General features: G+C 35.4%; 1 protein-coding gene across 1 annotated transcript in view; it reads right to left on the minus strand.

Moving 5' to 3' along the window:
* The window catches only part of RANBP17 (RAN binding protein 17), a 135640-nt gene that overhangs the window by 98941 nt on the left and 9656 nt on the right, over positions 1-27043 (minus strand). Inside the window, 8 exon segments of the mRNA XM_030459397.1 lie at positions 17448-17583; positions 19082-19093; positions 19095-19144; positions 19146-19186; positions 22608-22625; positions 23890-23967; positions 24447-24520; positions 24847-25010. Of these exon segments, the coding sequence (XP_030315257.1) occupies positions 17448-17583; positions 19082-19093; positions 19095-19144; positions 19146-19186; positions 22608-22625; positions 23890-23967; positions 24447-24520; positions 24847-25010 (573 nt within the window).

Here is a 27043-nt window from a genome sequence, read left to right on the forward strand (position 1 = left end):
CAGCATCTAAATGGCAAAAACTGCTTTGCAGTGACTAAAAGGTGTTCATGTGAACCTCAGACAAAAGATCTCCTCATGTCTTCCAGGTTTAGTGCATCCTATTCATAAGAAGCAAACATGGTTTTCTACATAGATTCCATACCAGTAATATCTCCTGGCCATTTCTTAATAAGGATTGCTCTCATTGAGTATGTCCTAGTTAAAAATACCCTAAATACATGCTTTACGGTCAAACATCTATAAAATACAACAAAGCCACTTCCTAAGCTATCCATACCTCCTATTTGGGCTGGTATATAATAACCTATTGTGGTTTACAGACATTGCCACTACTTTTTTAAGAACAGAAATGACATTGTGAATTTATGCCAAAGAGATGAAAAAGAAAGATCAAATATACTTTATTAAAAAGCAAAAAATTCCAAATACCCCAGCAAAAGTGACTTCACATAAAGTCTACTACCTGCCACTCAGAAATGACATACTCCACACTGATGGTTTTCCTAGTTCTTAATAAGAAGTCCAGAAACAATCATACAGAAATATGGAATATTACTATTATTTGATATTCTGAAAGTTGAATTGCCAGGTATATTACATTACTTATAGTAAATATACTGTTTTACAGAACTCAAAAGGACTCTTCATGTACTTAAAGGCTTTTACTTCCATATAAGCATAGAAGTCCTGATGCATCTGTGTTGCAACACACTTCAGAGAAAATTGGTGTCTCAAAAAGTTTTAGTGGCAATAACTGCTCAGCTGTGATGAAGCCAACAGTAAGAACTACTAAGTTATTTCAATATCACTCCCAAATTAAAATCTCTTACTTTAATTGGAAACCTGTAATTGCAGAGAAAGTTATAAATTTATTGAATGAATTTAAAAATTGCTTTCTGACAGCTGCACATATGCCTGAAAGTAGCAGTGATTAATCAATGTATTTTTCCACAAGACTGATTGACAGTCAGACAGTCACCTCTATGGTAGCTCCCACCTTCTTTCTTGCACGGATTCTGGCAGTTTTGCAGTCAGGACCAAAAGTTCATCTTCAGAAGCAGAAACAGTGATAACTATGCAACTATACAAACTGCACTGAGAACTCACGCATCACAGAAAAAGGGCAGGCAATTTTACCTTTTCAGCAGTAGAGTGGTTTTACATCAACTTAGATGGACTATGAAACTGTAGTATCAAACTTCATTAAGTGTGATTTCGAGGGCTGTGACATCTACATTGATTCCCCCTCCAAGAGATCTTATTTCAACCATATGTGCATTTCAAGCTTTAGATAAGCATTTTAATCAAATGAGACTTCTCACCAGCACTCAGCACTCCCTACAGTCTAAGATGCCCTTATGAGTCTTTTTAAATTTAGCCTATTATTTAATTATAGGGGTTTTTTCCCTTTGATAAACATATTGTACCTACAAGATGAAACTCAAACCTTGACTGCTGCCTGTGTGACAAGACTGCTTAATGCAAGGTATGTCCAGCACCATTTCACCAAGGGTTAGAAATAAGTGGTCTTAGAAAGGGAAGAAAGACAGGAAGTAAATGCATATTTCAACTATGCATCTCAGAGATTCCTTTTACTGGTATGTAATTCCTTTTTTTTTTTTCCTTTTTTTGAATAATAACTTAGATGGATATTTACAGTGAGAAAATATAACACTGATTCATACTTATGTTATAGAAAGCTCCATGTAGCTGCTCAGCAGATAAGAATGAAGGAACTTTTCTTGAATGACATAAATGTAGGTTTATCCCTGGAATAAAGAACTGGGACAAATGGACAAAGCCTTGTTTTTGATAACCTGTGAGAAGTTTGGTCACTGTGTGACCTTTTTAAGCAACTTCTGCATGGAGATAACCAAGCCCTAAGGATCTCCTCTGCCAACACCTCAGCATACAAATGCTTAAAAGCCTTGGTCACGCAAAATTCAGCTACTCCTAAATTCCAGAAGCAGCATCTACCTTCCAAAAATGAAAAAGAGTTACCTCATTTTGCTCCAGCACTCTAAAAAGTCTAGAAAACCTGAATATTGATGAAAGATGGCTACAGCACAAATTTAGAAGGGTGTGAGTATTTGGATACTTCCGAGGAGGTAAGTAGCAAGGATGGTACAACATTGCTGAAGGATGTTGACAGCTTCTTGTCACTGTAACAGACTGTTATGTCTTTTCTTTCAGAACCTATCTTTGAAATCTCATGGTATCAAATAAGGAGTATGAAGAGTTGCTTCCTTCTCTAAATATCTCATGGCTGGAAGGCCTCAATACCTGTCATCAGTAAATAAGAGCTGAAATCTATTTTGCTTTTTGGATCTGTCACACTAAGCCAAATGGTTGAAAACATCCCTCTCCATCCTAAACATCTATTACAATCAATGCTGCCAAAACTGGCTTTGTCAGGGCTTAGCTACCAAATGTGCCTTACACAAGATTTCAGGAAAAGCAGTAGGGTACTTCAACCTGTAATATATGTGTGCTTTTGTGAATCCATGATGAATAATTATTTGAATAGTTATTAAGTGTTTACTAACCCTGCTTTTATAAAGTGTTTGCTAACCTAACTTTTATAAAGTATTTTGCTAACCCCATTTTGAAAGTACTAATAATATATCTGCCTTCACCATTGTGAAAGAAGCAAAAGTTACACAAAGTTCTTTGTGTAACTACAAGGCTTAGGGGAACAAGAAACAAGACATCCACAGTTTCTGCACCTTGAAAACGCTACAATGTATATTCCGTTGTGCTAATTCAAGCTGATTTTTCTGCTCACCACATAGCGTGGCAACTTAAGGTGGTTTTACTGCTGACTGCAGCGTGTTGCACAGGAAAGAGCGAATGTGCGGAATCGAGGGGTAACAAGAGGGCAAACTGAGGAAGACTACTGACTTCATCCAACGACCACCAGATGGGGGTCAAAAAGACCCTCAGAGAGAAAATGGGCATGCGCCTTTGAAGGACCACCTCTTTAAGAACTAATAAACATAATCCAGCCTATTCCTAGAACAGTCATGAATATGTATTAGAATAGTTATGAATATGTATTAAGATACGTAATATAAACTAAAAGATTAAACTTTACGGGTGCGTGTGAGTGGAGCGGAGACTCCCCATGCACCCAGCACTGTTTTGCTCAATGCAACTTTATTAATTAAATTAAACCATTAACAGAAGAATATTGAGTCTCGGTCATTTTTAACAAACCTTTAGGTCTCAGATGGAAAAACTTTTCAGCTAAAGACAGAGGAAATAATTTTTTTTGATGTGCCCTGCATCTGAGAAAGCAACCAAAGGAATGAAGTTTAAGACCTGAATGTCCACACGTGAAGCGTCATAAATGAGCACACACATGGACAGAATCACATCCATGTTACAGTTAGGACAGTGCTGAACACGATTTCTTCGTTGTAGTGAATGTAGGGAAAGGATTATCCCAGAAAACAATGAGGTCTTTCTGTGGGATCAACAGTCATTAATTTGTAAGGAGAGTAACAAACATTTGAGTTTACCAGAAAGTACAGAGCTTATCTCACTTTTTAACTTATCAACAGTGAAGTATATCAACACTTTTCTGTGAAGAAAATCCCGAAGATTCTTGCAGCAAGAATATGGCTTAATGGGCATGCAGATCTTAAAAGTGGGAAGAAAATGCGCTTACATTTCAAGGGATATGCTTCCCACAGAACAGGCAGACAAAAACTCCCTTCACTTGGCTTGTTAGTTCAGGAGAAGTGACCAAATTGGAACACTTGAATGATTTGGAAGGCCAGGGCTGGAACTGAAAGAATAGATGAAGATATAAAAACTTTTACCGCAAGAGACTGTTAGATGCCTGAAGTCCAAATTCAGTGTGTTTTCTCCTCTTTTAAGACCAAGGTATCATGAATTCTTCCACTACAGTTCCTAAAAATCCTGTAGCTTTTGCATTTGTCTGTCTGGAGAATTTAATCAGTTCTCAGCAGCTGATGTCTGTTGCTGCAGTTTTTCATGATGCAAGTGTGCACTGCCACCCATGCCTTGCCACTCACCTTACCCCTCCACAGCCACTGGTACTTCAAAAGCTGTTGTTACTCTCTCTGTAGTTGGGTGTTGCAGTGCAATTCCTGGGCTTTAAATGCTCTGAAATATGAAAAGGATATGATTCATGAAATAAGGAAACAGTAACTTAACCATAACAAATGTATTTGACCTTTAAAGTAGTAACAACAAACATTAAAAACACTCAAGTTCTCCTTTGCTGCCAAGTTTATTTTCCTCATAAGTTGTGCCCCATTATGCTACAATAATCCCTCATTATTCCAGTACAATAATGCACAGTCTGTCGTCTACCTATAGTTGTCTGGTGTCTATTTAGTTTTACAGCAAGCAAGCAATTTGAGAATATGGTAATAAAGCCTCAATCACAGTAATGATGTATGATGGGCTGTAATTTCTGTGTGCTAATGGGTTACAAACAGCATCACAATGATGACGGGAATCTCATTGATTCATTATGAGTGCAATAATACAAAAATGACTTAATATAGATCACTATTTACTCATGCACACACTGATAACAACCTCTATACATTTCTATATACAGATATATAGAAACAAAATTAGTATTAGTCTTTCCACATAAAAGTTCACACAGCACAAAACATTTTGTGTTGAGTTTCCTAAATCAATGTTTAAAGTTGAAATTACTGCATTGAACAGGTTCTTTGAAAAGCAACCCATTGATTTTAATCTGCTTGAAGCAATCAATTACTCCCTGTCCTCTTTATTCCTAACTGTAATGAAAACTAAACTGCGTTGTCTTGAAAACTAAATGTGAAGATGATCATAAACAGAATTTAAACTCCATGGATTATTCATATCTACCCATTTAGATTTGCCATTTCCATTATGAGTACATTTGCCATGAGCATTTAATGGACATCTAAAAGGGAATTCATTAAAGCAGGAGCTGTTGGCAGCACTTACAGGCTTCAGACTGCTTTATGTTTGCCTTTAATAGCTCACTATTATAAAAGTGATATATTGTGTTCATCCCATTAGTAGTTTGCAGAAAGGTCTGTAAGACATAACAAATCCTTTTGAGTATTGTCAGAATCAAAACTAAATCACTGGATATTTTTTTTCAAGCAGCATATTACGACCCCAATGAAGAACCATTTTAGGTCATCTCAACTTTGATGATCTTTGCCAAGTAAGAATATAATGACCCTAAAGACAGTTAGGGGTCTTTTTTGTGTTTGTTTGTGTTTTTTTTTTTTAATGAAACATGCATGAACTATTAATGCTATCTCAAATGCACAGATTTTTTAAAACTTGTCGTATCTATTAAGGTTAAGTATGCTTAAAAATGAAATATGTTTTCTCAGAAGTATTCTCCTACTTGTTTGGGGCCAAAGTAGTGTGATGGCCAGTGGGCAGTGTAATGCACAAGCAGCCTCTAACCACCAGTTCCTTCCTCCTGGTCCTCCAGAGCTGAACAGCAGGGATACATTTGCCCAAGGCACTTGCTTATTAGCAAATGAGGCAAGGAAAAGCCAAAGCAGAACCAAGTCAAACTGCCTCATAATCAACTGCTAAGAGTAACCCAAGGTTTGCAAGAGAAACCCTCCTACGTATCACAGTTCAGCTCTACTTGACAGTTCTGTATGCCCCTAGAAACACCATAATACTGTTTGCCATCGAAGTGTATTCAAGCTGGCAGTATGAAAGCATTAGTATGATTAAATCTTTACATAACACAAAAGAAACAAGGTATGAGATTACACACTGCTTGTTCACCAGAACCATTACCATCACCAGTCCCTCACACTGAATATACTTCTGTTTAACTTGTGCTCCCTCTGCTGACTTTCTAGTTGTAAGACATTCTGTATATCCAGTAGATGCTGTTTATTTACTTGTAAAGAAAATTGTGGATTTCATAACGTGTATAACTAAACCTTTCCACTTTGAAAAGAATTATCACAAGTACTAATAAATCTGAGTCACAAATTGTCTCTCTAGTTCTAGATATTTACTCTACAAAATATGAACTTCATTTAAATCCAACTTGTTAAGGAGAACATCTTTTCTCTTAACTTCAAAGGGTACTGGCAGCTTTACAAAGTAGCCCTGGGACTATACTAAATTTAGCCACCATACCATGACACTCAGAAATCACTTCTAAAGAAGGACTGGAGCAACTAACATCAGTTGCAAAGTTGTAAAGTTGCAGTTACAATTCTATTGTAATATTGACATACTGTAATTATTGTATTATTGTATTGCAATATTGATATATAGATATTGAAACCTATCTCCACACTTTCAGCAAAGAACTTTTAGAAAAGTTGACAATGGTTAGGAAATAAGCTGCATTTATCACCTCCCAATGAATTTGCTGAAGTGACTGACATGGTGCAAATGACTTTAGCACGTTCAGAAATTCCTGATTAGCAAGAATCTTACAGCTGATGGCTACTATGACCTCAAGACTGAAAACCATGGCTGACCAGTTAGTCATCAGGAAGGAGTGCTGGTGAGAGCATTTTAAAAAGATTTAAATCCTGAATCTCATAATGTCTGAAATTTCATTTATTTGACACTAGTAACAGTATACACAAGGTAGGTAGATAATAAATGAGAAAAAGAAATGGACAGTCCATATTAAAATTATTGAATATGGCAGGAGAAAGCTAGAACCACCTACACCAACAGGAGAGACAGAATCATTTTGGTTGGAAAATGTCTTTAAAATCAAGTCCACAGCTAAGCCATGTTCTTAAGTATGGTTCAATTCTTTATTCTGTATTTGCAAATAAATTTTACTAAAGCTGGCTTTGCCTGGAATATCTTAATTCAATAGAGTATATCTATAACCTGATGAAAAAAGAGTGTTGGCATTATTAAAATCTTTAGCTGAGCCATGTATTTAGAACTAGGAACAGAAAAGCATTCTGGAAGCCCCTGCCTTGACTGAACAAAAGGCATTTTCTACAGAGATTTCTGTGCAGCCCTCTAAGTAATCTTCACACAGCTAAAAGGAATGCTATAGGTAAGATATTTCTCTCGCAGAGGAAACCCTTCAATTAATTCATTATGAAGCATTTTACAATCATGTGGATGGTTTCTTTCCTGTGCTAATCTCAGACAGCTATCAGTCCACTTACATAAGAGAAATATAATACAAATAGAAAAGAACTTGATTCAGAAATCTGATGATTTCATCAACCTGGAAAGTTTCCAGGTCAAAGGAACTGCAAAATAGAGGAAGTAACTGAAGCCTCAATTATATCTCAAACTCCAAAAGGTTTCTTATAGTATATCCTGGATATGACTGCTGCTGCTATGCAGGAAATTGTCCGCAACAATTCAGCTTCATTGACTTCACCTCTTCTAGAGTGGAAGTGACGTATTGCTGGTTAGCCCAGATAGTTAGGTGACAACAGCTTCATAAAAAGAGACAAAGCTTTCTGTACATACTGCTCTGCAAGTGCTTGCTGTCTTAATATTTAAAGGATCAGGTCAAAATTGATAATTCAATACAAATAATTTTAAATAAGTCTCAAAAGAGTGAAAAATATTATAATATATAATTATAAATATATATAATTATAATATTATAAATATTATAATAACCATGATAGCAGGAATGCAAACTATCCAATTCTGTTTTTAACAAAAATAAAAGGAGTAGAGATATGAGACAGAGGTAAAAAAATTTAACAATATTCTTGAAAATTCTGGATTATTCCCAGAACTTGTGCCTAGAACATAACAAGCAGAAAATAATCTGAGTGGAAGCTTACATGCAATTTACAACACAGGTCAAAACCAAATGATTTTGAAGTCAAGGAATGGAATTTTATGTTTTTTACCTACTCAATTATCACATTTGTTTCATGTGTAAGAATATAAGATGTGAGCGGATAAAGCTACCTGGAAGGATTATTACTTGGCGAAAAGATTTCCATGGGGCAGGAGGGGAATAAAGTATTTAAAATTAATCTAAAATTAATCTAAGTTACTGCTCTAGAACAATTCCTATTTAAGAACACTGCTATACAGATACACATCTCCTATATAAATCTACAGTGACAAAACCATTCAAAAGGAAAGCGTAGAGGATCATCTAGGACTATTTTAGTAATATACTAGTCCCTGGTAACTAAATTAACTTCCTATCTAATTTTGAAGGAGATGCTAAACAGCTGATCAGCTAAATTAAACAACCTTTTAGCATTGCTGAGAAGTGCAGACTATGACCACAGTGCCTAAACTGAAGGATGTATAATTCAAACAGTATCAACAAGAGTAATATAACCTCCTAGGATTCTACTGTTTTGTTCTTTTTTGACAGATGTACTTATTATGTGTTATTTTGCATATTTTTCCTCTCTGGATTAAACAAATATGCAATAAGCAATTTCATAATTAAGTTTAACTTGAGTCATAAAAATTGCTGAAGTCTAATATTAAAGAATTATTCACTCTGCGCTGAACTCTGATGGTTAATTTACTTACTGCAAGGTCTGGGAAATTAATTCATTAAACTACTTAAATAATGAGAATATGTGGCCAACATATAGCAACAAACCCAATGTATTTTAGATGAGTAAGTCACAAGACAGCCTGGGCTTTTTCCCCAAGATGCTCTGTCTCCAGTTTATTCCTTCTTGCTAACATGGTATGGGACATACAGCATAGGTGGAAAGGTCCAGCAGTTACAAGATAAGAAATATAAATATGTATTTAAGTGATATGGACAAAAAGCTTAAGTATTGTCATTACAACTGAGTCCAGTCTCTGACAAACCAGAGGCAGGTAAGCCAAAAAGTACATGAAAGCAAAAATTTAAATGGCTTTAGTAAAGAAGAAATACTAGGCTACACCAGATAAAAATCACTAAGCAATGTAATAGTTCCTCTGTGCTACAAAAACTTTAGATATGTTTGCATTCAAAATTAGATGAAAAATGCTGTCAGATTGATTCTGTTTAATGTGTACCCCACCAACAGCATTCTCTATATCTCAATTTCTGAGACTAGCAAATAAATTCAAACTAACAGCTATCACTCAAGAGAACAAAAAATTACTTTATATAAATACTTGAAAGCCAACTATTACCATGCCTGTATTGCATATTAAAAAGTTAAAAAATGGCATTTCATTATAGAACCAAATGTCTCCACATGTGTGGAACTGCAGGTGACTTAACCACCTAACTTCAGAGGAAATTTCAGGTTCTTCCATCAGCATAAATGTGAGTATTTTTCAGCAAGCAAATCAGTGAACAAACATACTCTTATTCCTCTTTAAAACACACTTGTAACATTACTAAGCAAGTCTTTCCTTATTCTCTTCTTTGCATAAAATTGAGGGGCTTTTGGCAGTTAAACTAACTGCTATACTGAATTGTCTGAAATGCAACTCTAAACAAGAAAAAATTATTCGTGCTGGCAGCATTTTGTAACACACAGTACTGCTGTTCACCAGCATTTTGCTGTTAATGCAGCTGCTCTCTCTCCTCCTGCCACCAGCTCAATTTGTTCTGGGCAGTCGCTATTAGAAAAACAGTAGTGTCTCCCAAATCATAAATTATACTTACATCCAAACAACCCAATAATATATTTGCCAAACACTTAAGTAGTCAATAATTTGGAGTGGAAGTAGGATTACTTTTTAAGTTCACAAGTGATGGTATCAATTCTGAAATGTTTAAATATTAGTTTACAAATATTGCTTATAGCTTAATAGCATCATAGACGTAACTTCAGAAAGATATTTGCTCTAGACAGTAATTATATCCTCAGCCTAATGTTGCAGTTAATGGACATACACATTTCAATGATAATTGCAATGCCTGAACATGATAATGTGCCTTTATTAGCAGCTACAAAATAAAGCTTGGTTATAGCCAAGTGCAGAACTGAACTGTGCTAATTATTTAAGACTGATTTGTGTTTTAAAGTTCTAAAATAAAATAGCACAGCACTTTATTTAAACTAGCGCTTTATTTGCAAACATGTGACTGAATAATATCTATATAAAGATTCATGCTTGTTTTGTCATGAGCAATGAGCCAAGACAAATTAGTAAGATAAAGGTGTGAGTAACTTAACAGCAAATAAACTGCACTTTAAAAAAATAAACTCCCCCAGAAAAAACAGAAGAGAAAGTGCTGTGTAGTCCAAGAAAAAATATTGATTCCTGCCTAAAACAACCAAGTAAAAATTGACAGTTGAGGATATGTAAAATGAACAATCATTGTTTAGAACTCAACTTGATGAGGAAACTTAATATTTCTGACTCTGCAAAAGTTCTTCATGTTTGTCTTTATGTCCCAGTAGGCAATGTGCAGAATTTTCAAGTAATGGAGAAATTTAATAATTAATGTTCTAAAAACAGTTAAAGATTAATGGTTGTCAGTGTGAGAGACAATCCAAAATTCAAAATAATTGCATGTTTTTAGAAGCAATGGCCAAAGTGACTTAGCTTGTCCAAAAATTTAGATAACTAAGTGTAAATATTTGTTCAGCATTATTTGCTGAAAGCTTTTTCTGATCAAAGTACCATAGAAACTATAACAGAAAATTTGAAAGGAGTCCCATCTGAGATTATTTACTTAAGTAAATCTTTTCTACCTCCTAAACTTGCTAGAAATTGCGAAGTCAGTCACCAAGAATTTGAGTCCCAAAGAGCAGAGAACCAAAGTAATTCACATACATATAAAGCAACATTTTTTTTCTGACAACTACAGTAAGAAAACCAACCCACACTGCAAATTCTTTTGTCCAAAAAATCAATGAATTATGACCAGTGAGCTGCAGCAAGCTAAAATGGCAACTCCAACCCCACAATAATATCTGACACTTAAAAGTTTGAGCTGCAGATGTGACTACTTTTGTGGTTGTCTCCATGCTGGAAGACAGATTTTAGCTGAAGAAACATTACATGTTCTCATTTGATTTTTGCTCTTTAAAGCTTTGGAAAGAAGATTACTCTCTGAAGGTATGAATAAAATTACAAAAACATCACTTGCCTAATAATGCTATTGTATTTGTTCACTTCAGTCATATCTTTATCATGTTTTGACAACACTAAAAGGTAAAAATATGTAAATTGCTTGAAAAGTTTTTGGAATGTATACTGGTACTTTGTAAACCTTGTGAGTTATGTAAATTAGCATAATAACTTACTTGCTCTGTTTTAAAACTAAAAATATTTAGATGAGTTCACTAAACAGTCATTCATAAGATTTCTTATAATGTTTGTATCAGTTCTATGGATTTAGAGAAATCCTGCAATACTTTGATAACCCATCCATCAATATACTTTTACTTCTGTACTAGCAATTCTATTCTGTTTAATTCAGCACAGACAATTACATGAACCTGGAGGCTTTTATGAACACCACTACGAAGTGTTTCCCTCCCATCACTTCTGTGGAAAACACAGGTACCTGCTGTATTTGCTAAAACAAACCCTGTTTTGCTTGTGGCATTCCTTTCCTGCCCATATAACCACAGAGGGAAGGCTACAGGCTGCCTCAAAAGGAAAGAATTCTGCAACAGCTGTTGTAGCTTTCATCAGCACCAGATGGATCCAAGCCCCACTGAAGTTAATTCCTGCATTCTTTTCCTACATGAACTGCAAGGAGATTGGCTGAGAACAGTGTGGCAGGTATGAAATTGAATAAAAATGAGATTTGGCCCAGTGCAGTGACAAATACCAGTCACAATGCTTTTCTTCTGAAACAACCATTCTTTATTCTTCCTAGAATATGCCATAAAAATAAGTTGTACCCAATTCTCACTTTGATGCTTCCTTAACAAACTCCATGTTAAACTTAAATGAGAGGCATTTCATGCAATCTGAAAAATATTCAATTAAAAATAATTGATGCATGGTGAAATAATTCTTCCCAAAGCTGCTGTAAAATCTTCAAAAAAATAAAGCTAGTTAATAATTTTCATCTCCTACAGGCTAGAGAGAAGCATTATTGCATATTAAAAATTGGAGTGTGGTTTTCCCAGAGGTAAAAGAAAGTTATTAAAACAACCTATTTATTGTTGATGTAACTATCCATTTGTGCTACACAAAAAGTAACAATTTCAGTACATTAAAAGAAAAGCTAATTAAGGCATAATTAGTATATTCTATGTTTTGATAATTAAGGGTTAGTTGGCTATTTCTTTTCAGATTTCTATTTGATGTACCCCAACAATGTCTTTAATGAGCATCTAACACTTATTGAATCCCTGATGGCTAAGGAGTTTAGTGACCACTACTACATTACTTCCATTTATCACTGCCTCTTTACCTATAAATTAAAGTACCCCTGTAGCTATGTTGATCTACTTTATATCAATTTCTTCATCCATATCAGCTGAATATGTATGGCATTAACCTCATTTACTGTTTTCGAAAAGCTGAATTAAAATGAGATCTAATTTCTAGTGCACAGAACAATTTCAAAACTGCCTGGTAATTCCCAGCACCTGTCAGTGATCTTCACCTCACTGTAAAAATAAAACAGTATATATATTTTACAGCTCAGAAAAGGATAATCATTCATAAGTGTTAAGATATCATTAATCATGAGGATCCTAGGACCTTTTATGAGATATACATAGATCAACCCCTATGCTTGCAAAGATCCCCACTAAAGTCATTGGGCTGCTGTGGATCTCTATTTCTAGAGTCACATTCTGTAGAACTGTTTTGTTGGGGGGGGGGGGCTGGGGTTTTTTATTTGGGTTTTGGTTGTTGATTTTTTTTTTTTGCTAGGTCATGCTTCTGTGTCTGCAGGCAATGCAATCAAAGAAATATACATGAAAAGACATGCCTCTGCTCAGTGGTTAAATGATATCTGGTCATGTGTTTTTTGCTTTCAGCTCCTGCAAAAAACATAGAGCAAAGAAATTACATTTGTCCTCTGTTCTAAACACACTGCAGTCTAAATTCTGAACCTTTCAGGTATTTTTATCATAATGTAGATCTACCTCATATGTCAAGTCTGTAATTTAAAAGCTTTTAAAACACATAGAGATGCAATCCTAAATATTAGTACAGTAGCTCCTTTCTATTGACCACATAAGGAAATATGTGCAAGATTCAGTAAGATATCCCATCTAAATCCCCCCCCCACCCCACATTATAATCATGCTTCAAACTGTCTAAAGGTTCTTTATGAAACATTTATCCATACTCCTACTCCTTCTTCACTCGCATCTGCCCTAGACTGAAAGGAGAGATGGGATTCCCCAGGCTGGGTCACAGCTGTAATGCTTCACTTGTACATGGGGCTCTTCCCCAGAATTTGACTCTTCTGTTTCTAATTCCTACTTATTTTCTAATTCCTACTTATTTATCTGGGGTCTCTATCACTTTAAGGCTGGGCCAAAAAAAAAGCATGGCTTGCTGGAACAACCTCCTGTCCAGGATCTTCACTCTGAAGGCATTCCTCAAACTAGGGCTATCTCCAGGGTACTCTAAACTACCTCCAGACTTCTTTAAACACAGTCAGGGCTGCTGTTTGATTAGAAAGAACAGAACATGAAACCACTAATTGCATCACAGTGGAGGCAGATAAGCTAAGTGCATTTTCACCAACAAATTCTTTTTAATATACAAAACAAACACCAACCTTGAAAGTATAACTATTCTGGTAAAGATTATGGGTGGGATTTCTACAAAATTGTTGTGCTTGTAAAAGCTGAAAACAAAACTTCAGAAATAATCTGCAATGAGCCTCTGCTAAAGAGGCATGGCACAGCCTCAGTCACCTGCTATCATTAACGTTTTCACCATGCTACTCTTATTTACGAGGTGAATAGGTTTCAGTTTAGTTTCAGGAATGGCCTGAAAACTGAACGCTGGCGTAACTCCAGTTAAATATCACCATATGCTATAGAAAGTAAACATGACAAGTGCAAAATGAAGAAGAAAAAATCCTGTCAGTTAGAATGCCACAAAGGAGCGTAAGTGACATGACAGGCAGTTCTACATCCTAACTTCAGATTTACTTCAGATTTACTCATTAAAATAATATTTTAAATCTAATTTCTTTCTCATATATACAGTCTCTGTAATTGTCCACTAAATCTGTTTTCCATCACAAAATATTTGACACCTAAACTGAAATCCCTCAGAAACTGAAGATGCAAAGTCATAAAAAACCGCAAACCACCTGATTTATGCATGCATACATTTTTTCAAGAACATAGAAAAGTTCAAGAACACTAGAAAAGTTTTCAACCAAAACCATTTTTCACAGGAAATAATTATAAACTGTACAGATATGAAAAACTGACCTGAACACTGTTCAAAGTGTCAGGACTCCAAATTATAAAGATGCCTTAATGTTTCAAATTAAAGACAGAATTGTAAGTTAACATGAGAAATTTTAGCTAAACTGATTTCCTATGATATACAGAAGTTATCCAACAAGTTACAGTTTGATTTACTCTTGGTAATCTCTCACTAACAATGAGAGAGAGGGAGAGCCAGAGTAGTCCCTCCCTGCCATTCTCCCTGCTCCAGCCTCTCCCTGGGGCCAAGTTTGGGATGGAAGCAGTTTGTTTGCACCACTCTAGGGAAATCCAGGAACTCTTAATGTGAGAGCTGCCATGGAGAGAAGCTGAGACTCCAACTTCAGTAAAGCACAGTGCAATGGGTTTGCAGCCAACTTATCTTCTACTACCCTGCCAGTATCCGTATCAGCATTTTTTCCATAAAAAAGAGATCAGCATTAAAACAGAATATGTATTGATAGACAAATAGATATTAATAATGCTGCACAGTACCAGAGAATCTAGTCTAGTATTCAACAGAAATATATGTATACTCACTCAGAGGTTCATCATATCCAGAAGAAAGAATCTGGATGTATTATTTTTGTATTGGAAATGTAATGGTGCTGAAATTATAATACAGTATCATGGAAGACATCTCCAAGGTTTTGCTGTTCTTCCTTAGACAGCAAACCCCCAGTTTAATAAGACTACATTCATTTACCTAACGAATTTTCTTTTTTTATAATGAATTTGCTTTTATTATACACACATACTTAAGAATGAGATAATAAATGAACAAAATCTGTATATTTATATAGAAGATTTGTTCTACAATTCCACAGTACTATTCAGCCTTCTCTAACCACTTCCTGTTTTCTGTATGCAAGCATATGATCAAATAGTCTCAACAATTATTCCAATATGGCTGAAGCATGCAGAATTTCCATTATCCATCCTGTAAATAAAACAATTCAAGCAATCCTGAATATATATATATATATATGTGCATGAGCTTAATCATTTGATATATGTCTGATTTTTCTGCTTCCAAGTGTGCGTCTTTCTACTGTGTACTTGTAGTTAACTGCCAGCAAGAGACAGTACCAGAGGATTTACAACTCTGAGGGTAGAATGCCATCTGCTGCTATACTTGCTGCTACAGCAGGATGAAACAGAAAAATCATGCAAGTGCTGTCTTCTCTTAAGTGCAAAATGTACACAAACATCTCATTTTGTTTTATTAAAAATTTAAAACCCAAAAACTAGGGAGCTCAAATGCTTTTCCACATAGCTTTTGTTATGTTTTGTAAAATAATGTGATAAGGACCACAGGATTCTATAAAAGCAAATGAGAAGCTGTTATATCAGGGCTACTAAAACAACAAAAAAAACCCCAATGTAATTTGACTGCAAAGTAAATTATACTAGTAGATAATGTAACCAAACCATTAAAAAAAGCATACTTGGAAAATGTATTTGCAGGGAACTATGGAGCTGCTACACGGCAGCTGGAAATACCTCTTGAACCTGAAAATTCCCACTTTCTCATCCTGGTTACATACAAGACACATGTCATAAGCAAAGGCAATACCCAGTATAGGGTATATTACTAATTTGATTGATGTCCAGTTATTGGGGCATAGAGGAAAAAACAAAACAATAAAGCAAAACCAACACAAAACCATTTTCTTGAAATCATCCTAAAGTTTTCTCTGATGCGGAAAAAGTTTTGGTAGACACATTAATTCTTCCTGTTCAAAGTGCTCTTCCATAAATCAAGTGAAAAAATTACCCAGCATTTTACTCAATAATTAACCATTCTATTATTAATTTCCACACAAATGCAATTGCCAAGACAGTCTTATGGCTATTCAAAACACATTGCTGAGCAGAATAAATTCATATGTATTGAACTCTGTACTCTGGTAGCTGGCAAACATTCAGATTTTACATTTTTTTTCCCATGACAATAAAGCTCAAGGCGATTAAGTATAAATAATGCATTTCAGTATTTTGCCTGCTGCTTCACCCACATACAAATGCTTCTTCCAGATTTCTATAAGGACTGACACAGAGAGCTTGGGTATACAATCTCCTATAATAATCTGTTACAGAAATCTATATACTGAGAGGACTTCTCCAGCCAGAGTAGAAGCTGAAACCAAAACCCCCAAAATAGGATAGACAAAAATAATTAGGAAACTACAGCTACTCTAGAGCCATGTGGCCTTTGAATTGCCAAGAGGAGGCAGGCAAACAGGAGGTTTGCTAATGAAAGTACCAGGAGCACAAGCACATTTTTACTGCATACCTTCTGTTACTAAGCATTAGAGCATTGTACCATATTTAAACATAACAAATGGACTTTGACAATTGAAAGGAGCACAACGCTTTCACCAAAAAAAGTAATTCAGTCTGGCGTAAAACTTTAAATATGAAGTGAGGACTGTTCAATAAAGTTGAAATACAGCTCAGACCTGAAGGGATAAAAGAATTCTTGAGATTGGTGTCCATTCACCAGAAAGCAGGGCTAAAGTACCACAAAGTAAAACCAAATCTAAGTCACTATCACAATTCTTGCTAAAGATTTGCTTGGGGCTCCAACAGAATTCTTTCAGTCTTTCCCAAGATCAACTGATCTCATCTTACTGACATTCTCTTTATAATATCCGTATTATGACTGTCCCCTACAGTTAAGGTGAATTAACTGCTGCTTCTTCAAAAATGCATCTTACTTTCCCCTCTTCCCTATTTAAAATGCCGAAAAGCCAGCTAATGTGAGAAATACAATGAAAACCACATAAATGAGTAACTGTCAAAAGAACAGAACTATTAAAAGAATAAATCTTGTGTACCCAGCTGTGAAATATAACACAATCTAGAAGAACCCAGCTAAATGTTTGGAATCAAAAATTGAAACGCACAGGAACCTAAAATTGTTTAACGAGCATAGCTGTTGAAATATTAACTCCTTGCATGCCAAAACTCAAAAGCATTCATGGTAGGAAGCTTGCTCAGAGAGACACCACCTTATTAACTTACCTAGTTGTCCATCTAACCAAGCAGCTACCAGCTAAGCTCTTATGCATAAGATATATTGAAAGGTCAATTTTGGAACCAGCTTTTTTACTTCAAATGTAATTTACAGCCAATATTTACCTTCGAGGTGGGCTGAAGCTGGTCTTCCACGTATGTTTTACAGAACTGATCCATGAACCACAAAATTGCCAGTTCTTCTTTTTCATTATTAGAGTGTGGTAAGTGGGCGTCCATCAAAGATACTAGCTGAAAAACTCTTAATGACAGAAAAAAAAGCATTTTCAGGAAGAACTCTCAAATTAATTTATATTGTCACAGCTAATCTGTTTAGGAATCCAACAGCCATTTTTTGTTTGCTTCAGTTTCTTCAAGGATTTTGTTCTGAATAGATGCTAATTATGCTGATTGATCACTGTCAGATATAAGCATAATTCTTTTCTAATTGCTTTGTCATTTGCAGTTTTCTCAGATACATATGTTATACAGCCATGCATATATAAAATGTTTCTTTTTTCTTAGAGCATCAATTCCATGATGAACAAGACAAATTTGAGAAGCATCAGTCTCAAACTGCAGGTTCAAGATAAGAGATGTTCAAGTTCCCTGAAAACTGAAACAACTGTTGGGTAAGTTTACATACACAGTGTATAACCCACTGTCTGCTTTGTTTCTTCCCAATTCTCTCTCCTAAAAAATCTCACAGGTGTTTTCTGCCTTCAGTCCCTACTAGGTACATATCTCCACATTACCAGGACTGATTTCAAAGAATCATTTTCAGTTTATGTCAGCTATGAAAATGAAATACTTAAAAAAAAAATTAATTATTCCTTTCTTTAATTTCCCATGTTCTTCTGCTATCTGTTCTTTGAAATCTTAACTCCCTACCAATAAAAAAAAATAAACTTTTGCCAATTCTGAAACACATAGGCACTGGATTAGAAGTCATTAGCTACTTCACCTGTAATGCTGTATATCAAAACACTCATTTTTAATAAAAATGTAGATCACTAACACCACAGAGCCCCAGGGCAGATGAGAAAGGCAAGAAATAAAAGAGAAAATTTAAAGTTGTTTATCCAATTCTAAGTTGTATGGCCTTTTCCATGTGCTAGCTAAAGGACGTGAATAACAGGATCATATATGCATGCCTTCAACATACTTGGAGGTGAAAACAAGAATTAAGGTGTTTGCCACAAGGAATACATGGGATTCACAAAGATCTTGCAGAAAGATTCTATTATGCACATTTCTAAACCTAGACCCTTCTTTTTTATTTCAAGCTCTAGACAAATCTAAGTCTAAATTTTCAATGTTTTACCAAGAGTTCCTCTGCACTTTTTCACTTGCAATAATTAATGTAAAAGAGGTATCACAGTTAATAAGAGCCACAAGTCATATCTGATAAAACTAACTCTTGTATATACAACTTTTAACGCTCAAATGAAAACAGGTAACTATGTGGGCATATCTAAACACTGCTTATACTAGGAGACGTATTTTCCTTTAACCCTTTTCTTTTCCTCTGAAACAGTTTTGAAATGACAGCCTCAATGACTCCTTCATTTCTTAAGATCATGAAAATTAGTAAAGAACAAAGACAGAGGAACGATCCTAACCCATAGTAAGTCTGTTACAGTCCTTTAGCACAAACCATCCAAAAATTGGACAAAAATTGAGACATTTAAATTCAAAATATCTGCTGAGACAAAATGTAAATAAGACAAAGTAAATCATTCAGAAGAAGCAGTACATACCGACAGGATAAAACCATCCATGGCATCGTGTTCATCAGCATTACCATGTGTTAAATCACTCTCTCACAAAAGCACCCACAAAACAGATAAGCCATGCCAGACAGCCTAACATTAAAAAGAAGAAAAGAACAGTAAAGGATTATAAGCCATTATGCTCACACAGTAGCCTTCCTTATGGCACCAGCACTTGTACAAGGCATCAGACTATGGAATGCTCAGGTTTCTGCCTGTATCAGATTGAAAACCTATCCAGACAAATCAGCTGAGAAAAAGTCCTCAGTAGAACTGACAGGTAAACTGTAACTGCCCATTGACCTGGACATGCTGATAAGTAAAACACAAAGGAATTAACCTAAAATACAAACTAAACCAACTCAGACTGGTGAGATTAGATACACATTTGATCTACTATTCTCACTTGCCTGCCACAAGTTACTTCAAGGCATGAACAATTTTATCTACAGAGGGACCAATACTTGATCTTATCATAGAATTAGGAAGTAATTGAGACTCAGTACAATCTACTTATTTCTCTTTCAGATAAAGAATTCATAGTAATATTAAACTATAATCTAAAGTGATTTGCACATAAGAAAATTATTGTCATAAGTCAGCCATATTCTTCAATAGAAGAGCTTGTGAACTACCACACAGCTTAGAAAGTCTCTCTGGAAAGACAGAGCTCATCCATTTCCAGCCATGCTGCCATGCCTTCCAATCTTCCAGATTATTTAACTCTTGCTTTCCACTACAGCACTTACAGGATCCACTGGCAAAGTCCTGAGGAAGTCAAGTACAATGGAAAGATGATGATTTCTGTAAAGCTAAGGTTCCATAAGTAAGTCTTTGAGTTGTATTTTCTACAGATTTTCAAATACTGAAATCCAGCTTTATAAATATGGAACTCTTAAATTAACAAACTGTGAACTCAGGGGAATTATTTTGGCCTCTCTCTGATGGAAAATCACTGCCATGTTGCAAAACCTGGATTATTTGAGTATCTCTGGCACATTAAGGTAGAATTACCTTAAATTTGACCAAGCAATACCTACTCAAGCAATGCAGACTACTACTTCAGCTTTTAAAGCTGTGAAGCCAGCACGAAATTGCATCCTCTCTTAGGAAAGATGCAGATTTTTTCCTTAAAGTAAGAACAAAGCTTAGATCTGCATAGCAAAGTAACATACAGACCCATTAAAACTTCAGGATACCACTAAAGGTTTCTTCTCAACTGAAATGCACTGACACCATAGAACACTATGGACTTCATTTGGCAAAAGATAATTTGTTATGAATTAAAATTAATTGCTTGAACATAAGGAAAAAAAACCAACAACAAATAAACAAACAAAAAAGACAACTTGGAAGTTGTCTTTTAACTTTCCATGTGAGTTAAATCAAACAAGGCTCCTCAATAAGTGAGATATTTATATAATCTACATGTCTTGGCCTCATTACTAGGATTGTGTACGGAATAAGATGCAGAGGATTCCAACACAAGTACAGGAAATCATTCAAGCTTATCTTAAATCTCAGTCTTATTAAAAAAAACCAAAACAACAAACAAACCCCATGTATATGTAGTACAACCTGAGACCTGATATAGAAAGCACTTTGAGATAGGACTTTGACTTCTAAGATAAAACGAAATATATGAGGAAGATTTCCAAATATCTTCTCATTATGTTCCATTCCTAATAATCAGGAAGGAAAGCCTCAGCTGTCCCATAATCAACATAATTCCTTGTTTTAAGACCTGAGTTTCTTCACAAACAGGACACTTCCAAGGAAAATCTCATCAGACACCCTACACACTGCAGTATGAACAGCTGTTAATTTAGGACTTTAGGACATTGCACTATAATTAGCAAAACACCAAGGAGTTGAAACGTCTGAGATAACAGACATTGCTCAAATGAATTTAGCATTAACAGAAGAATTAAATGGAGATGGATTAAAATGCAACTGTGAAGGGTTGCTAGCTGGCTCAGAGAGCAGAGCCACCACTTTGGCCAATAATCTTTTTAAAAAGAAAAACCTGTCTTACTCTTCACAAATCACAGAAGCTCATTTTTAAGTACATAGCTATTTTTCTGATGATTGCCCTCTTTTCTCTTAGCTTAATACAAAATTAATAGGTATGACTTCTTTCCCTCTTTTATACTTTCACTACTTAAATTTTCAGCGCATTAACTTTTGCAATTACTGAGACAGATAGCATCTTTTCTTTTATAAAATAATAATTTCTGTAATAATCTGTAATTATGGTTTATAACAGCAATAATCCCAAAGAAATCAGTCATTAACATAGATCACAAGTAATCATTAACTACTGTAATGACCCATTTCTTGGGGATTATTTTAGTAAACCATGACTGCATCACTATTGATACAGAGAGCAAGACAGTATAATAAAAAGAATTTAATATTACATTAACTTATTTTGTAACATTAAAAGCCATTAAACATCTAAATTCAACTATGTACATCTAGGGGATACAACAGTTATTGTTCAATATGAGCACAAATGTTTAGTTTGCAGAAAAGAAACACAATAGTTTAACTTCAGCAAATATTTTCTAATGCACAACAGCAACTCCCAGAGCACTCACATGTAAAGCCTCCAGCTGATTGTCTCCTTTTCACCCCCCTCCCCAGGTCTAGGGAATGGAGTATAAATTCAGACTGCAGCTGCTCAATGAAATCAGGTAATTTATGAAAGGTCTTTCAGATAAAAGTTGATAGGTGCATGGAAGAAAGTGAAAGCAATAAAAACAGATAAGCAGGAGGTTGTACATATATTAGTAAAAAAATGGCTCCTTCCCCCAAAATCAGTATATTCAAACTGATAACAAAGAATAGCAAAATAAATCACAGACATTTAATAGCATGCAAAAAACCAGCTGTATAACTCACTAACCTGTCTCACCTTTTCAAAACACCACCATTTATCCATGTAAAGATGCAGCAGCCATAAGATAATGATATTAGGAAAGAACCAGTAGTTATACAGACAATTTAAGTGAGACAGAGAGAACCAAAATAGGCATATGAATAAAAAAATAAAAAGTATTTCTTATTTCTAAAACTTACACTGCAATTAATAACTTGAGTTACTTCAAAATTAGGTAATTCATCCTAACAGAGTGGTATAAAATAAATCAAGGCTTTGAATGTTAAATTAATTTTTATAGACAGAGAAATGCAAAAAGAATTAAAGTTAACATCCTAATTTTCAAAAAATTGTTCATCAAGTTTCATCTGGTTCCTGTGAGGGCACATGGGACACTACAATGTTGATTTTTAGAAATAAAAAGTTATTACAGCTCTCTCTTTATTCTAAAGATGCAACAAGATGTTGAAACAAATACATCAAGTGCCAATGTAGCCTGCTTAATAAACTGACAAGTCATTAATTCCTGGTTTGAGAAAAGGTCTAGACCATAAGATCACCACTCTTTTTCATATCCAAATATGAGGTTATTGGCATATAAAACACAGTCTAAAAATTAAGTTAAATACTAACCATCCTGAACTGTGATTTCTAATTCAGTACAAGACCATGATAAAAAAGCCAATAAGCAAGCTTCACGCAACTACTTTATAAATCTCTATTCCATTCTGCTGTAAACAAGCTATGACCCTATGGAATGCCTGAGACCAATAGCTCTTGCCATGAAGTGTAACTGTATTTGTTACACAAAACACAGCAGAAAAGGTTTATTAATCAGCAGGTTGCTCTTTTATTGCAGAGGAAACAAACATCCTACAGATAAAGAAAACATCCAAAAAGCTAACAAAGCTCACAATGCCAACATCCAAACTTTGAGAGACACATTGGCTGGAACTCCTCTAATATTAATAATGGGCTGAAACAGACCTCTTCAGGTATTTACAAATATTTGAAATAAAACTTCCCTTTCTAGTTTGTAGGAAAGCATCTTCTTGTAGACCCTTTGTAAAAAAATCTTTAGTTCTCCACTCATCCTTACACAAAAGGGAGAATAGCTATTCAAACCCCTCAAAAGAACAAAAGTAACTTTCCTTATATTGATCCAACCTACTTCTTTTGTCTGTCTGAAGGATCAGCTGGATGGCTCCTGAATGGAGAAGGATGTTATATACTATATTGGTTTTTAAGAAAAAGGTCATCCCAGAATACAACATGCATTTGCAAACATTTCAATTAATCTCCTTGAAGCAAATGGAAGAAACCTTATGAAATCAGCTCCCCAATATGCCATTTTTCTCAAGAATGGTCTAACATTTGATATCAAAATCTACAATTGATATTGCTGCCCACAGGAACACCACAACTGAGAATCTTCATCATATGAGACAATATGACCACAGTGGTACACAAATCACTTCAAGCTATGAACTGATACATGCCAGCAGGTTACCAAGACTGTCTTTAGAATGATACACACTGGCAGGAGATCAGTACTGTCCTTATCTCCTTGCTATATTTTTTCACAGATTAGAAAGCTCACTCCTTCAGAATATAACAAGGACATGCAAAAGAGTCACTCACCAGTGCCAAACAATGACAGTGAATTTTCAGTGTTGATGGTGATGAAGACAACAGCACATTTCAGTGGAGCCTGTTATATTAGATGGTTTGACCCTACTCAGTGCTTCAAGTCTGGAAGCTGATGTGGAATGAACCATTCAGTAGAGAAGAAAGCTGAGACACAAAGGTTCAGCTCTGAGATTCCATTACAGACATACTGAACAGAGAAGATAACTTAAAAATGCTGAAAGAAGCACAGCCTGGTTGAGAGAAAGCCCAGGAGAGCTGACTGCACCTGCAATTAGCTGGTTGTCCTTCTCTGTCCTAGCACTTGACCACTGGGAGCTCCCCCAGGTACTATCAATTCTTGATCCTGAGACAATGAAGAAGGTCACAATTTCAGATCATTCGGAAATCAGCCTTTAACATACGTATGGGGATAACAGAAGACAAATACCACCAACTATATCTTAGTCACCAAACAGTAAAATTACAGATTACTTAATCTGCAGACCTGAGATTAAGGCTAAACTGAGACAGAAGGACAATGATGGTGAAGCTGAACGTACTTTGTCACACAAAATGAACAAATGATGTTGTCTCAGCAATGTAAAATAGAAAAGGAAAAGTGGATGTGGCTTGTTCAGCAGTCTTGTAGCCTGAAAGGAGATCCTATTAGCAGGAATTCATAAAAGCCCCTGCACTAAATTAAATCCTTTCAGCAATTTAAACATTTTTTCTTATTTTCTGTATGACAATGTTGACTGTAAGGCCATTTACTTAAACTGTTAAAAATACAGATTTCGACTAAGAAACTTCAAATTGGCCAGTTTCAATCCTGCCACTCTCTACCTTGTTCTATTTGTCTCACCCTTTCTTGTGTATGAGGTTCATTCCACTTTTCCCCATTACTCAACTCCATGGCCCTAGAAAGTGACTCATCAAGAAAACATGTCATAGCTAAACAATACAGTTCATTTAGATAGTCTTAAAAAAAAGACAACTTTGTGGTTTTTCAAAACACAGAGGCCCATGAGAAGAAAAACAATTAGAATTTACATTTGATTTTAGTCTGGATTTAATAAACAAAAGTGGTAAAATTACATCAGCTAATTAAGATAAACTGAAGAAATCACTATGGTAATGAGAACCAGCGTATTCAGCTTTTAAACATGATCAAAACATAATATGCCAACAAAGTAGTAAATTAAACATTCCATATTACAGTTTAAAGTTGCAATTACAAGTTTACCTTATAACTTCAGGCACACATTCCAGTCTAGAAGTAATATAAGCTTTTGTTATCTGGGGTGCACATGTATCTAAGAAGTGGGGTTCTGCTGTTTGCACACAGATGCTACCATTCTTTGCTAGAGTTTGCAACTAATGAACACTATTTGGAGCAAACTCCCAGTGCTATAAAAAAAACAAAACATACTTCTGCTAAAGCATTCGAGTATGAAATTCTACTTGTGAAACACGATGCCTTTATCTTAAATAGTCCTATTAATTCACACAGCTACTGAAAGAGCCAGGCAGAACTGAGAGGTATTGTGGCACACATTACAGAGCAGAACCAGAACTGCCTGTGGGCACTCTTGTGTCCTTCAAGAGAAATTCAGAATTCAAGGTCGAGATTCTTACATAGTGCATGGTGAGGTTAAAGTGCTATAATATGGCCACTCAAAAATTCTAAATGTTGAATGGGAAACCAGGTCTAGAACCACCTAATAGGAAACATAAAGAACAGAAATACATCTCAACTTTATTTTCTCTTCCAAGCTTGCAGAGCTGATGTTAGCAACAGAGTAATTCAAAGATCAAAATCTTCTCCTACAGGACACTATTGTTACTGTAAAGACAAGAGAAAATGCTAAGATAACAATTGTACTGTTACTAAAATAGTGTGCACACCTTTATCTTGGTGTGTTTCAAAAATAAGTTCATAAAATTTTTAACACTGAGAATCTTGTTCCTGCAATATGTGTCCTTCTCATGCAGACAGGGGTACCTCAAATGTTCAGACATTATTCCCCACAGCTTCTAAACCCTGCTCAGATGGGAGCTTAGCACTCAGCAGCTCAGCACATGGGCATCTGTGTGTATTTGTGTGTGTGTGTACTGTGTGCAGTGAGTGTGTGAGTGCAGAACTCAGTAACCTAGACAGTGTAGGGACTTCAAAGTTTACATAGCAGCACAGGTCTAATTATTTTGGGGTTGGATAAAGGGTTTAGTTTGTTGGGACTTTTTTTGAGGGTGAGGACTAACGCTGGAGGATGAACATCCATCTATCTCCAACTTCAGTTGTCATCTTCTTTAAATCTGCTGTCATTTCAAAACTTCACAAGAGTGGAAACCAGTTCTAGAGAATTTAGAAATCTGAGTTACATCACTGACAGAATATATTTTTACAGAACGACAAACCTCACTTTATATACTTTAAACACCAAGCCACTGAATCACAGTGTGGAATTGATGTGTGGAATCACATCAAATGAACTATAACATTACCTTGTTTTATGGAGGTATAATAAAAGGGTAGAAATAGGTCACCAATAATTCATTAATAATTAATCCCACAAATTACATAACATTTCAAAATTGTTCCATTTATAAGCACTATTTTATATGAAGACATGTAAAATAAAGCATCATATTACAAAGGTTAATTTTCTTAGGCACTCTTCGTGTTTAATGACTAAAGGTAGATCCCTCCATGGACAATTTAAAGTATATAAAGTAAAATCTTGGGAAAACCTATCCCTTTCTTCCTAGGGCATCCTGGAAAGTTACCTCACTTGCTCAAATTCAGCCTTTTTGTCAGTATTCCCCTGCTTGCCATATACTACTGCTCTTCTCTCATACAGCAATTAGAGGCTACCGTACATTAAGGGTGAAGGAACAGAGTTATGTATGGAAAGTGATAAAGATTAGTATAGCTGAACTGGGGAGGAATTTAAGACACTACAGAGTGCCATACCACACACGTAATCCAGATTTAAACCCCTCCTCATGGCGATGGGAAATTGTGTATCTGCTTTAGTTCAATGTAACCAAATTGCAGTCAGGCTCATTTCTTATGCCAAGCAGTGGGATAAATTAGCCTACAAGGAGCTTCATGCTGCTTGTGTTAATCTGCGTCCATTACCCAGGGTAACTTCATCAAAGCTAGCTTGGACATATTTAAACTAGACTGCCATCTGCACTGCTTAAGCCCAGGAAGTCAAACCCCTAGAACCTAGAAACCAAGATGCAACCCTTCTGCTGCCTTCATCAACAAGCTCTCATAGAGCAAATAAGCACAGTTTAAAAAAAAAAAAAATTAGAAAAAAATTATCAGTTTTCCCAGACAAAAAAGGGCTTGCTAGATATGCTGCACCTCCTCGAGATACTCATATGCCAGGGATGAGAATAGTATTTGGTGCTAATTAGAGTAATATGATTTCTTG

This window comes from Calypte anna, chromosome 13, assembly GCF_003957555.1.
Source record: "Calypte anna isolate BGI_N300 chromosome 13, bCalAnn1_v1.p, whole genome shotgun sequence".
Lineage (NCBI taxonomy): Eukaryota > Metazoa > Chordata > Aves > Apodiformes > Trochilidae > Calypte > Calypte anna.